Below are 15,158 nucleotides of genomic sequence, written 5' to 3'. Positions count from 1 at the left end.
CTAGCTATCGTTCTTGACTTTTGATTTCAACAATGGTGCCACGTTTGCCCACTTTTCACCAGGGTAACTAATTCTGTTGGCCAATGCATGGTAGCTAAAAAACCAACCCCGTTTCATGAAGCACACACCGGACTGTCAAAGTTATAAAAACCAGTGTCTAGAACTTTTAAGTCTACTTGCGTTTAGCTAGAAACTTTGCTAGGAGTCTCCGACTAGAAGGTTTAAACCCTAGCAGCATTCTTTGCTTGTCAGGCTTCAAAACTACCCGGATGGAATAACTCGGAAGAAGTCCGGGCCAGTCTCCGTGTCAAACCTAGTCGAATATGGAAGTGATTTCACAAATTCATTGAACTGCACTTTGACAAATCGTGTGCCTTCACATATATTAGTACCTGGCCACATTCTTCTTTTGATGGGCGACACCGCCTTCACTCCCCAGTCCCACAGGCCGGCCCTGCTGTTATGATTAGTTACAGAACCAAATGGTACCTTGATTGAGTTGGTTAATAGATTTTTGTTGATACTTTTCACGATACCAAACACCCGATGCCAGACTAAGTGTTAGCAATAATTTTACATCAAGGTGAGTATGCGGCTCAAAAAACATGTTTTTTTGTTTTGTTTTTTCAAACGCCGTGGTATCGGATCGGTACTCGGTATCGGCAAGTACTGCACGGTCAGGTATCGGTATCGGTATCGGGATCAAAAAATGGTATCGGAACAACACTACTAAGAACCAAGATATTGAGAAAGCAGTTCATTCAATGAAGACGCTGTTCCAAGAGATGATCTTCCGTGCAGGCGTGCACCCTGGATCAGCGGAGCTGGTGTGTTAAGTGTTCATGTGTTTTCATGTATGGTGTAGCTTACAAAAGTCTGCCTTTCCACTTATATTTGTGAAACTAAGTAGTCTAAATGTGTTGCGACTGTGCTTACGGTGTTTTAATGGTGTTCGACATGAGTGTATTGTAGCAGTAGGGCTCAATTATTTGAAATTGGCGCTCTTTTTTTTTCTTTTCTTTTTTCGGTTAACCGGAAAACCCCGGTTTTAGTCTTTGACGGTTTTTCGGTTTCAATAATTGGAAACCGTCCATCCCTAATGTCCACGCCCCTTTTTGGGTGATAGAAGCGGAGAAGCGGAGAAGTTTGACTGGCGGTCAATGGGAATTTCTGGTCTTCGCTACTTTAATCCGATAAAATAAGAAAACCGTATTGCTTTTTAGATATTAGGAGCCCAAATCCGATGGCCAGTTAGGCAAACTATTATATAGTGTCGTTGCCGATCAATGATCGACGTCGTTATATAGAGAAAATTAATGAAATAGGGGTTGATTCATCAGAGCAGCCATACGTCATCTCCCTGTCATCTGGGATTTGTAGTTCTTCAGTTGATTTGCCGTTGATTCTGCCGAGGCAGACTGAAAGGACACACATTCATTGCCTATTTCATAAATGTTCTCCATACAACGACGTCGATCATTGATCGACAACGACACATTGTTTGCCTAACTGGCCATCGGATTTGGGCAGTCTGGGGACTTACACGGCAAATCAAATGAAGAACTACAAATCCCAGATGACAGGGAGATGACGTATGACTGATCTGATGAATCAACCCCTATTTCATTAATTTTCTCCATATAACGACGTCGATCATTGATCGGCAACGACACTATATAATAGTTTGCCTAACTGGCCATCGGATTTGGGCTCCTAATATCTAAAAAGCACTACGGTTTTCTTATTTTATCGGATTAAAGTAGCGAAGACCAGAAATTCCCATTGACCGCCAGTCAAACTTCTACTCTTCTATCACCCAAAAAGGGGCGTGGACATTCTGATGACAGGGAGATGACGCGCAATTGCTCTGATGAATGGAGGCTCCATGAGAACTTCACATCCTTTGACAAACATGGCGGGATGGAAGGATCTGGTCACTTCGGCAGCAAACAATGGCAGCATTGAAATAGTTTAGTTTATGTTCAACTGGAAAAGGTAGTGAGCTCAGATTTTCGTGTTCTGACTTTGCAATCCACGGCCTCTCACGAGTTGCACAAAGGACAGACGAACACGTGTTTGTTGTTGGGTTTTCTTGTGGAATGTTGATATGAAATCTAAATACTCATCAGAACATGTGTTTGATCCGTGGTGTATTCCAGTAGAAACGATCAAACAGATACAACATCTCTTCTGATTAGTATGTTGACCTCATTTAAACTTTCCTCAAGAAACAACCACCATTACGAGACGAATGAAGCAATGCGATGCAGGACTTGGCTACGAACACGTTTTACTTACATTTCTGCGTTTTCACCAATGTGGAGATACCGGCGCTGCTCAAAACGGGACTGTCGGACGTCTAATCACTCCAGAAATAACATAGATTATATATTAAATTATCACTCCAGAAATAAAATACAATTCCTACAAGCTGGCGACCTCGACGGACTCACATGAGAAGTAGAATGAAAGTTGTTATCAACACGGTGTCGTCTTTTGATGACGTCATCGCGGGGTCCTTCCGGAGCTGTGTTCTGGAACTCCGCCCACTTAGCTCGGGTGTGTGTGTTCCTTCTAAATAAAAGCGCCCACGTTAAACTTGTTTAAGCATTTAGAAATACTACATATGGATGAAGTCACCCAAATTATATGCTACTACATCTGGAAATAAACATGTCAATAAAGATGTAATCCTACTCTATGACTCTATTATTTGTGTTTTGAAGGGTTTATAATTCTTCTAATATCCAGACTGCTGCACTGCATAGGGGACATATATAATGGACTGTAAACCTATAATCTTCCAAGGCTAATAAACATGGTAGTAATCATGTGGTAATCATGTTAGAATATGTGTTAGAATACTTCGTATGACACCCCTCAAGTTTGAAAATCACTTGACTCATTCTAGAAGTGTTTCTGAGTAGGCTACTGAGTAATATGAATCAAGTGGATATGAATCAAGTCAATATGAATCAAGTGGATATGAATCAAGTCAATATGAATCAAGTGGATATGAATCAAGTCAATATGAATCAAGTGGATATGAATCAAGTGGATATGAATCAAGTGGATATGAATCAAGTCAATTTGAATCAAGTGGATATGAATCAAGTCAATATGAATCAAGTGGATGTGAATCAAGTCAATATGAATCAAGTCAATATGAATCAAGTGGATATGAATCAAGTCGATATGAATCAAGTGGATATGAATCAAGTCAATATGAATCAAGTGGATATGAATCAAGTGGATATGAATCAAGTGGATATGAATCAAGTCAATATGAATCAAGTGGATATGAATCAAGTGGATATGAATCAAGTCAATATGAATCAAGTGGATATGAATCAAGTCAATATGAATCAAGTGGATATGAATCAAGTGAGTTTCAACCTTGAGGGGTGTGATACAAAGTATTCTTGGTCCTTTCCTGCGTCCCAACAGTTAAAAGTGCCGCCTCTAGATTGCATAGGGAACCCATAATGGACTGTACACACAAATATTTCCAAGGCTATGAACATGATTACTACCACTGTACTCAGCAACACTTGTAGAATATGGATCATGTGAGTTTCAGCCATGGTGACACACAGCTGTGTCTTGTCATATAAATTCTACTAATTAATTTTAATTAATAATTTAATAATAATAATTAACCACTAATAAAGACACACGTGAGTTGCTAGGCTCACAAGAATTGACCCCTAAGGACACACAATGTGATGAAGCTAAGGTTGTGTTCTCACTAGAACATTTGCTTCACTTGAAACGGAGTTTAGGATAAAGTTCGCTTTGCTCTGCGTCGTTTGGAGCTGTGAGAACGCGCATTCGAAGTCGCTCCCAGAGCAAACAACCAACGGATGCTCCGCTTGAAAAGGGTGGTTTCGCTTCGGTTAGAAACGACGCATCCATCACTTTGCTTCGCTTCGCTTTGGGTGAGAACGCTGCCCAGAACAAGAACAAGACCTGAGTCTCCTCAGTTTATTAACACTAGAACAGCCATGAGGGGTCATGACCCCTGTGAGGAAAGAAAAATGTGATATCTTTGCACTCTATCAAATTTCAGGACCCTCCTTTCATGACTTGTCCTAGATATGTGCGTTCTACCACCCAGTATCCTTACATTTTCTAAATCACATCAGATTAAGCTAGTATAAACTATTTTGCAGTTTTTCTGTGTTGGAGGCAGGCTAATTTACAAGCGGCCAACTAGTGGTGGTTGTGTGTAAGTAGCAGGTTAGCATTGTAAAGAGGGGGTCATTTAGGAGGTAAAAAGGCACGGCTGTTCTAGAAGCTGGTAGAGGAGCAAGAGAAGCGAGACCCAAAGCAAAGCTCTGGCTCAGTTCTGAGGGGGGCTGAGGGGTCACTTCCCCAGCAGACAGCATCTGGTACTAATAACACAACAAGGAAGACAACAGGTTAGCACTTCTGGACATTTGGGATTTGATTTGATTTGTATTTGTCCCAAACACAATAAACATAAAAAATAAAAATAAAATGTGTTATCCAACACAAATTCACCTCGTGCAATTTACACTAGCGCGTTATTTCTGTCTCAAAGCTATGTATCTGTCTATTTTTTCAGGTTTTTTGTGCCATCCCACCGTTTTGCTCCATGGATATGATTTTGTTTGTGGTTGCTCTTATCTTATTGACATGTATTAAGTGTTCTTTGTAGAAGAGATATAGAATAGACACAGACCTTCTCCAGGCATAAAGCAGTGACAAGTGAATGCAGGAGTATAAAAGGTTCAAACAACATCACTTTATTAGCACACAACACACGTGTCAAACATGTCACCTAATGGCTAGATATCTGGGGAATTGTAGTCCTAGATTTAGTGGACTACAAAAACACGTACACAGCTGAACTGAACAGAAATACAAACATAACACTGAGACAACAAACTATGAGTATAAGTAAGTGATGTTAAAACTATTGTTTGTTACATTGAGGCTCTTCAACCTTTAAACTTTCATAACATCAAAAATAAGAAAATCACATTTAAAAAATAATAATAGAAGACAATATAGTTCAATATAATCCAACTGTATTGATCAAGTAATAATAATAATAATAATAATAACTTGTTATTTGTATAGCGCTTTTCCTGCAAAGAAAAGGATATGCTTTTCCCACCAACAGAAATTAGGTCAGAGAAGTTGAAATCATTTATACCACATACAAATCACAAAATAAACCATCTGCTTCAGACTGCCTTACCTTCCTCCTCTCTCCACCTCCTACCTCTCAATCTCTCCTATCTTCTCGACTATCTAAATGGTAAATGGACTGACTTATATAGCGCCTTATTCCAAAGTGCTTTACAATGGCCTCTAATTCACCCATTCACACACAAATTCACACATCAATGGAGGCTAGCTACCATGGAACATTTAGTATCTCCCCTGAGTCCCCTCTCTTCTCACACTCATATCTTACCCGGCTTTACCGCCACAAATTCAAACTTCCCTATCTCCTTACCCCTAACCGTCAGCATCACTTTATTTTTTACAATTTTTACGTAAATGGGATATGATGATAGATAATGCAATCACAGTGAGTGATTCCAGAGTGAACAACACAGCAAAGACTACTTTCCAGATGTATGCAATTTCAAATAACTCATTAGGGACGTGACACTCTGTCTCCAACATCTCATTGGCCAGATTTGGTTGAACTCTACAGATATAGTTGTTGGTGTCAGTCTCCTGTACAATGACACGTAGTTTGACTGTGTAGAGTCCCTCATAGTCCCTGTGTGTCTGTGGAGGTCCAGCAGACAGAATGACTCCTTCACTGTCCTGCCACACCATCTCAGGCTCAGGGTGCCAGCCTTTAGATTCACACAGCAGACCCATCCCTCCCTCTCTGTGTCCTTCAATGGAGACCACTGGCTGGGATCCTACAGCTTTAACATGTAGTTGAATAGTGGAATCATCATACCAGACCTTGGACTGAATAAGGCATGTATAAGTTCCATTATCATGTGCTTCTACCCTGGTCAGTTTCAAGGAGGTGTTGCCTCTCCTCAGTTCCTCTTTAAACAAAGATGTCCTTCCCCTGTAGGACCAAATCTGATCTTCATTGTTGTCTCTGTTGTCTTGGTAACGATGAACACGATTCTCTGAGAGGTGGGGTCTAATCCAATCCACTGTCATGTCCACAGCATTGATGTTGCTTTTGAGGTGACAGGGCAGAATGATGTCATCACCAGCCGTAGCATCAATACGTGAGGGACTGAGAACCTCAAACCTCTCATAGGGCTTTGCCGGTGTGAAAGCCCTCTCAGAGCCTCCTGCTCTGTGTAGAAGAAGCAGGAGAGTCACACACAGACACTCTGATAGAGTCACCATCGTTCCTGAAAGAGACAATCACAAACACAGCTATATCATGTGAAAGAAAATGTGTACTTTAGTATACTTACTAGAAGTATACATGATTGTCATGTCCTGAAATGTGCACACTTAAAAAATAAATAAATGGATATTTGTATTTCAATGATTTGCAATGAAGTTGCACCTTCGATGGGATACAGTATGGTACATACATTATGTGTTTGGATAGTTCATGTCATTTACATATTACCCAGCATTCTTGTCTGAAATCTAAGTTTTAGTTTACAATAACACTTAGGTTTGTTATTTATTTGAATCAGGGCTCATTTTGTGATTGGATTATGTATTAACAGTGTGCTTCAGTTATGTGCATTTTAGCCAAACAAAACATAAAATAATTAAGGACATAATTTAGGTGTCATTCCGATACTGTACAGGGGTGTACAACTCAGAGGTCTCTAGAGGCTTCTTTGCTTGGCAGTTGATCTGCGGTAAGACATGCCAAATTGCATAGTAACATGCGTGCCATTCCCTGAGCCCTCAAAAAGGTATAGCGATTACGGTGTTTCATGATTACTTAAGCCCATTTCTAGAAACAATATTGAACTTTTCAAAACAGTTAACATGTTCGCCAAAACAATACAATTAAAGGCAGGTTAGGTGTGGAGGGCAGTCGGCTGTAGCTGACTGGATAGTGCTGTTATTTATTTCTTACTCTAACCCACGGTCAATGGAGAACCTGTTCCATTCATTATGACCCCCTACCTTATGATGCACTTTTGACACTGTTCATGTATCGTAAATGACTTACGGTTGCTGAAACAAATCCAATGTAAGGTGTTCGAAAATACTCTGCCTTCCAGATCTCCCTGCAATGCGGCTGTGTTAACCAACATAGGGAGTCAGAGCCTGATGGTCAATATATACCCAACTCCAACCAGATTTTGTGTACTGTAAATATGAATGTTATTGTTTTGGTCATACTGCTCTCCTGGCTGTCACGGGGTGTACTGCAGTATGAATGAATGAATGAATGAATGAATGAATGAATGAATGAATGATGAATGAATGAATGGTCTTTATTGTCATTGATATAGTACAGGTACCAAACAACGAAATTTGCAGTATTGCAGTACTGCTGTTGATAATAAACAAACTTGACTGAGACTGCTCTGCTTTCTGTCACGGAGGCCCTTCACGTCTCTGCATGTCTCGCAGCATCTCAACATGGATGTCAGCCCACCATCTCAAACTCAACCTTAACAAGACTGAGCTACTCTTCATCCCCGGGAAAGCCTGCCCTCTCCAAGATTTCTCCATCACAGTGGAGAATTCTACTGTAACCCCCTCCCTGACAGCCAAGAACCTTGGAGTGATCCTGGACAACTGACTATCCTGTGCAGAGAACATTGCAGCAACGGCACGCTCCTGCAGATTCTTCCTTTACAACATCAGAAGGATACGACCATTCCTCACCAGAGAAGCAGCACAACTCTTGACCCAGGCACTGGTCATCTCCCGCCTTGACTACTGCAACGTACTCCTGGCCGGGCTCCCCGCCACCGTCATCAGACCGCTGCAGCTCATCCAGAACGCTGCTGCCCGTCTGGTGTTCAACCTCCCCAAATTTTCTCATGTCACCCCTCTCCTTTGCACCCTGCACTGGCTCCCGATAGCAGCTTGCATCAGATTCAAGACCCTGGTGCTTGCCTACCAGGCAGCTAAGGGGACAGCCCCTGCCTACTTGCAGGCAATGGTCACCCCCCAGACTTCAGCCCGTTCCCTCCGCTCCTCCACTTCTGCTGGCCGACTGGCCCCATCACCTCTAAACCTACATGGCAGTCGCACTGCCCGATCACGTCTCTTCACTACACTGGCTCCCCGCTGGTGGAATGGGCTTCCCACGGCTGTCAGAACTGCAGAGTCACTACCCATCTTCCATCGGAGACTGAAGACCCATCTCTTCAGGTTACACCTTAACTGCTCTTACACCCGCTTTCCCTTTTACTGTGTCCCCTATGTCTTCTACTGCCCCCCTTGTACTGTCTCTCTGTTCTCCAGTGTCTATACACAGTATAAAAAAAGTTTTCCTTCTACCACTGAGACTGCCAATAGCCCCTGGCCTGAGCTTGATTACTCTTCCTGATACGACTGGTGGATTGATGATTCACTTGCTTAGTCAAATGTATTGATTGTAAATCGCTTTGGAATAAGGCGTCTGCTAAATGCCAAAAATGTAAATGTAAATGTGTGATTTTACTTTTAAATCAAATGATCCCTCTTAGCATTACAGGTGTTTTGATCTTACTCTACGACAAGAAATTCAAATGGACACAAAACACATAGTAAAATATAAAGCAATGACATAATCCCTATGAGGCAAATAATCCAGTAGTTAAAAGAACATATTTCTGATGTTACAGGTGGTTTCATACAATTGCATCACATTGAATTGAGATCACTATCAACACAAACTGAAGGAAGGACGCCCCTAAACCCAGTCCACACCATTAAAGGGATAGTTCAGGTTTTTGGATGTTAGACCTCGTTTTCCACTTTCATGTACACTGTTTAAATGCTAGCCTTAGATCCAGCCAAAGAAAGCTCCAAAATGGAAATATGATAGAAAAAAGTGTCTGGATGCAGCCTACAACACTATCTGTTGAGAGTAAAGGCCAATGCACACAGCGTGCGATTTCTGTTGCGTGTCAACATTCCATTTTGAAGTTTGAATGGAAGTCTATGAGAACATCGCATCTCAACACACACGGCCCCGATTTTAATCGCACGGCGAAAATTCGATTCCATTCATCTTGAATGGGACAAAGCACACGGCGTGCGAGTTTTGTCGCACTGTCAAATTTTGCAAATGTTAGCTTCAAAATGAATGGAATCGAATTTTCGCTGTGCGATTAAAATCGGGGCCGTGTGTGTTGAGATGCGATGTTCTCATAGACTTCCATTCAAACTTCAAAATGGAATGTTGACGCGCAACAGAAATCGCACGCTGTGTGCAGAGCCCTTAAGTGTCTAGTACTGTAAGTGGAAAATTAGGTCTAACACTGAGCAGTACTGCTGTTGATAATAAACATTGTTTTGGTAAAAACATGGATGGTGATGTTGGGCGCCGCCGCCACGGCGATGCCGACGACCTCTACGCGCTTGGGTAGTAGCAGTAGTTTCCACCATTAAAGGGATAGTTCAGGTTTTTGGATGTTAGACCTAATTTTCCACTTTCTTGTACACTGGTTAAGCATAGATGTTTGCTTATGATGACTGATGTATAGATGATTGTGTACTTAAGTTTTAAGTCGCTTTGGAGAAAACATTATATGTAAATTAAACCACTGTTTAGGCTACATCCTGTTCCCTATTGCAACACAACCAATAAAAAAATGTGGATGTCCAGTATTTCATGTGAGACTGACGCTTGGTGATATTGGTGTAATAATAAAATTCAATATAATTCGATATAGTACAACTTTATTGATCAAATGACAGCAAAGAAAAAAGGATGTGCTTTTCCCACCAACAGAAATGAGGTCAGAGAAGTTTAAATCATTTACACCACAGAAAAAGAAGTCCCTGAGTATCACAAAATAAACCGTCTGCTTCAGACTGCCTCACCTCACCTCCCCTCCCTCCCTCCCTCCCTCCGCCTCCTACATCCCAATCTCTCCTGGGGGGTATTCCATCAACGTCGCTAAAGGATTCCAGGACAATCCAGGCTTATTTTGATAAATCTCGCGAGCGTTCTCAAAATAAGGCTGGATTTCTTTTGCAAAATCTCGTGAGATTTATCGAAATAAGGCTGGATTGTCCTTAAGCGACGTTGATGGAATACCCCCGTGGCTTCTCCCCAACCTCCTTACCCCTAACCATCAGCTTCAGACTACCCCCCCCCCCCAACTCAGCCCCTGGCAGGACAGGTGTGTTTGACCATGAGGGTGCAGATGTTCTGTCCACATCCCCAGCACGGCTGCAGCGTGTGCGTGTGACCCGGCGGGCTCTTCCTCCTGCACAGCGCACACACCCCCCCGGCTCCTGCCCCCCCTCCCCTGCTGCTGTGGCCTGCTCTACCTCCACTCCCACCTCTCCCAGCTGTGCTCGCCGCTTTCTGGGCCACAAGCTGCTTCAGCTCAGCCTGGATGGTGGTGTTGGGCGCCACGGCGATGCCGACGACCTCTACGCGCTTGGGGTCGTAGACGCAGTCCTCCTCCAGGCCGCTGGGCACGGCTTTCATCCCACAGTCGGGGGGCACCCAGGCGGTGTCGTAGCCTGCGGCGTGCCAGCTCTTCTGCATGGGGTGGTTGTCCGTGTCGATGCGTTTGATGCGGCCGGCGTCCACCTTCAGCTTCAGCACCACGCGGTCGGTGACTGCGGCGTTCAACGGGTAGCGCTCCGCCTTGCGCTGGTTGCGGCTAACGTAAACGCCAGGCCCGAGCATGCCGTCGGGGGACTGTTGGAAACCGTTGGCGATGACGAGACGTGACGTCGCGACGCTTGTTCCGTGATACATGGTGTAGACACGCCCCTCACGCATCTCCTGCGCCGCCCCCAGCTCCACCCCCAGGAGAGAGTCGTCATCGTAGGTCACGTCCCAGCCGAAGAACGAGACAGACATCCTGGAAGGACATGAAGCATGATGAGACAATGTAACACGTGACAGATTAGTGACAGCGTATAGACAATGTAACTGTGACAGATTAGTTTGTACTAAACATGGGACTTTATCATAGAGACCAGACAAACTTAAAGTAAAACATGGACTGAAAAGACCACAGGCTGCACGTAACAAAAGTGAAAGAGAGATTTCTCACTTTCTCATTGAACATTTTTTCGGGCCGGTTTCAGAGACAAGGCTTAAGCCTAGTCCTGGACTAAATCACACTTTCAATGTAAAATCTCCATTGAAGATGTTTTTTAGTCTAGGATTAGGCTTAAGCCTTGTCTGTGAAACCGGCCCCAAACTCGGCCTACATTTCAAAACATTGATTGTGAGAGAAGTGGATTTTGTCAATTCAACCCCTAGTTTCTAGTTTGATCGGTTCTGCCTAAACCATCAAAAGGCACTCATATTTACTGATAATATAACAGAGGACGGTGTTCTTTTATGTGTTCCATGTCTTCAAACTTCTAATCCAAAGTTAAGACGAGGTGTAACTCAAATTCTAAGGTGACCAACGTTGGTAAGGGTGGCGCGCAGTTAATGAACCCCAGACAAGTTACAATACAATCAAATCATTTATTTCTTACATTATTCATGTGATTAAAACAATACAATAATATGTAAAGTGTTACCAATTTTGTTTATCGCTTTTGAAAATGAAAGCTTACCTTCCGCGACAAAGCAGACGGTTCTCTGGTCACTTTCGTTTTCTGTTTAGCGAAGATGTCACTATAAAATAAAATAAATGTAGGCCCTTCCTCCATGAGTTGCAACGCCAGCTTGAACGTGTCCTTTATTTGTACATCATTGCAAGGGGGGAATCTTCAATCATGTCAATGAATAAACACGATCGCTTTTAGTGCAAACTAAAGGATCGAAAGTCGCAAAGAGCACGTCTCAATATTCTCATCGCTCCATCATCCCCTCAGTCTCCGTTTTCATTTGTATTCATCTTAAAATATTGCGCATAATGTGGATGCCTATCACATATCATATTTAGATTTTGGTCTAACCGGTATTTGTTTGTTCCCCATCTTAGTGACGTTTAAACACGAGGAGTTAAGTTAGTCGAGGAGAGTAAGCAGGCGAGGAAAGGAAAGTCACTGCTGAGACGAACCCATAAGTGCACTTTCAAGGATGCAAGAATGCCATGTCTCTGCGCATGCACGTCAAATGAACTGAAGCTGAAACGCATCAAAGTGATTTTGATAAAGGACAGCCAAAGGAAAGTTTAATTAATAATCTTCTCATCGGATTACTTTGATTACTCTGATACATTGATGATGTGTTTGTTGTTGTTCTTCTCAAATGAACACAATTCTTTCTGTCATCTACAATTTCAACAATAAATAATTTCAACAAAATGTTATGCTTTGCTACTAAGCATATGTAGATTATATATCTAACCTGTACCTTTGTTTAATAGTCTTAAAACTCTGATCTATCTCAAACAAGTTACTTAAGAAGAAACAATATTCACAGGACAACAATATAGCGTACCTTAAACAACAAAGACCTACATGGCAGAGTTGCCAGAAAGAAGCCTTTCCTACGACCTCAACACAAAATTAAACGTCTTAATAACAACTGCTCAGATTAGATTGTGGGTGCCGCTACATGGTAATAGGTAAAAATGTGCATCATGTACGTCAGTCGAACGTTTGACAGATAACTTTACATATGAATGAATGAATGATGAATGGTCTTTATTGTCATTGATATAGTACAGGTACAAAACAACGACATTTACGAGGGGGGGCTCCCCTGGTGCTAGGAAAAAAAAAACTAAAAACAAGAAGGGAAAAGAGCTGGTTTACATAAATAAAGGCTATGTACACTATCCACTACTATACAAATAAAACACTGTGCTGTACTCTATGCTATGCTATACCTAGGGTGTTAGGTCAGGTGACAGAATGTGGACGCTATTATATGACAATATATTGTTACATTTCAACATTAAAATATACCTCTATATGTTTTTTTTAAGTGTTGTATTATTTCGTCAACATCCGTTTTAATAATCACAAGTTATGAGATTATGTTTACAGCGACAGACCCGTCGAACGCTCGGTTTCGTGAGATTTCACTTTTTAGTGATCGCCGCAAAACCTAGTGTGGTCAGACATCTTTATTTCGCAAAAAGCAGTAATAAAAACTGGACTGGAGTCAAGTGAGTTTTCCTTGGCAAGACTCATCCCGACCTCCACAAGTGTGTTGTGAAAGCAGACAACGAATATTGACTGAAATACAAGGTAAGTACCATTTCACTTCGATGTTATGACAGGATTTTTTACAGATATGTATTCACAACATAGCTTGTTAGAAACTGCAAGTTCTAAGCTACATTTTGATATACAGGTTGTTAGTGGTTGACCCAGATCCGTAATGCAATCCGGGTTTTCTATGTGATAGCAAGCGCTGAAACAAACGAGCTGTCAGTGGATCAAAGCGGCAGAAGCTAGCGGCCGGCAGAGATAACGTTCGCTTGCTTCAATTTGATGATAATAATAATAATACTACTACTACTACTACTACTACTACTAATAATAATAATAATAACAACTTCTATTTGTAGTCTCTCTCTCTCTCCTCTCTCTCTCTCTCTCTCTCTCTCTCTCTCTCTCTCTCTCTCTCTCTGTCTCTGTCTCTCTCTCTCCCTCTCCCTTTCTCTCTCTCCCTCTCCCTCTCCCTTTCTCTCCCTCCCTCTCTCTCTCTCTCTCTCTCTCCCTTTCTCTCTCTCCCTCCCTCTCCCTTTCTCTCTCTCCCTCTCTCTCTCTCTCCCTCTCCCTCTCCCTTTCTCTCTCTCTCTCCCTCTCCCTCTCCCTTTCTCTCTCTCCCTCCCTCTCTCTCTCTCTCTTTTCCTGCAAACGTTTAAGCTCAAAGTGCTTTAATCATTATATAAATCATCATTGAATTATTTAGTAATTTAAAGAGGGGTTTTTAGTCTTGACTTGAAAATATTTAATGTTTAGTTTAGCTAAACTAATCACTGTCATACAAAGCTGTAGCTAGCTAGATATATTAGTTACTGGAGCTTCTGCTGAGAGAGAGAGAGAGAGAGAGAGAGAGAGAGAGAGAGAGAGAGAGAGAGAGAGAGAGAGAGAGAGAGAGAGAGAGAGGGAGGGAGGGAGGGAGAGATGTGCTTATTCTCTGCGATTGAGTGAGTGAGAGAGGGAGAGAGCAAGAGAGAGACGCGCTTCTGCTCTGTGAATGAGAGAGAGAGAGAGAGAGAATTGGTCTGTGAGATCTCTGGTATCTAAAATAAATGTAAAAAAACCTGATCTGACTGATTATCCAAGTATAACCTGATGCCACATTAAAGCAGTTTAATGCAATTCTGACTGTTGTTATAGTGGTGGTCAAAATTATTGGCACCCTAGTTAAAGAAAGGTTGTTGTATTAAATCATATGTATCCTCACTACACAATGCATAACAATGATGTTTGATTATTGACCTTAAATTAAAATTCTTACAAAAAATCAAAACAAAAAACTGTATGATCATGAACGTTTCCATGTCTCCTTTTTCCAGATTTGGTGGGGTACAATGGATTGTGCATCCAGTGACGCTGAGGAGTCAGGCAGCCTTACCAATGATACAGTGCTCAGTCTGCGAAATAAACATGGGATGTCAAAAGAACTGTACAATGCAGTGAGACAGCTGATACCTCAAACGGAGGTTAATGATCCTGCCTTATACATGTGTGTGAGCAGGATGCACAAAGCCGTCACTCAGTTGAAGAAAGGGAAAAATAAAGAGGAGGTGACAAGATATCTCCAACAGCCATTTAAAATCCCAGTAGCAAGGAAAGACGATGAGAAAGGCCAAGATAAAAAAAAAACAGACTCACAGTTAAACAAAGCAGGAAAACTAATGAAGAAAAGAATCACAGGGCTAGAACATGAAAACTCCAAACTAAAAGAGGAAAAGGAACATCTGGAGGTTAAGCTGGAGGGCACTGTAGAAAAGGACAAATCAGAACTGGAGAAAGCACAGTCAGTATGCAAGACATTAACAGCAACATTGGACGTGACAAAAAAGTAGCTAGAGTGAGTGCAAAGGTTGCAACAAGCAAAATTAAAGACAAAAGAAGAGCAGGTAAAAACACTAAAAGAAACCATTAAAGGATTATGTCAAAAGTTA

At 42.0% G+C, this 15,158-nt stretch overlaps 2 protein-coding genes across 2 annotated transcripts; both read right to left on the bottom strand.

Moving 5' to 3' along the window:
- Positions 1-4,366: 4,366 nt before the first annotated feature.
- On the bottom strand, positions 4,367-7,911 carry LOC308157705 (butyrophilin subfamily 2 member A1-like; the record flags this gene model as incomplete). The annotated part of the gene is made up of 3 exons (XM_080531313.1): positions 4,367-4,394; positions 5,660-6,365; positions 7,884-7,911. The coding sequence occupies 3 exons, from the start codon at positions 7,909-7,911 to the stop codon at positions 4,367-4,369; spliced, it is 762 nt and encodes a 253-aa protein (XP_080387439.1).
- A 2,341-nt stretch (positions 7,912-10,252) lies between these two features.
- On the bottom strand, positions 10,253-11,906 carry gig2p (grass carp reovirus (GCRV)-induced gene 2p; the record flags this gene model as incomplete). The annotated part of the gene is made up of 2 exons (XM_080531312.1): positions 11,680-11,906; positions 10,253-10,967 (listed from the first exon to the last, which is right to left on the bottom strand). Exon 2 carries the CDS (start codon positions 10,964-10,966, stop codon positions 10,253-10,255), a length of 714 nt encoding a protein of 237 aa, XP_080387438.1. The 5' UTR covers position 10,967; positions 11,680-11,906.
- Positions 11,907-15,158: the final 3,252 nt, after the last annotated feature.

Source organism: Nansenia antarctica (genome assembly GCF_963989245.1).
Source record: "Nansenia antarctica genome assembly, chromosome: 5".
NCBI lineage: Eukaryota > Metazoa > Chordata > Actinopteri > Argentiniformes > Microstomatidae > Nansenia > Nansenia antarctica.
Note: the sequence above shows the minus strand (reverse complement) of the source record. Positions and strands in the feature narration are given on the sequence as shown.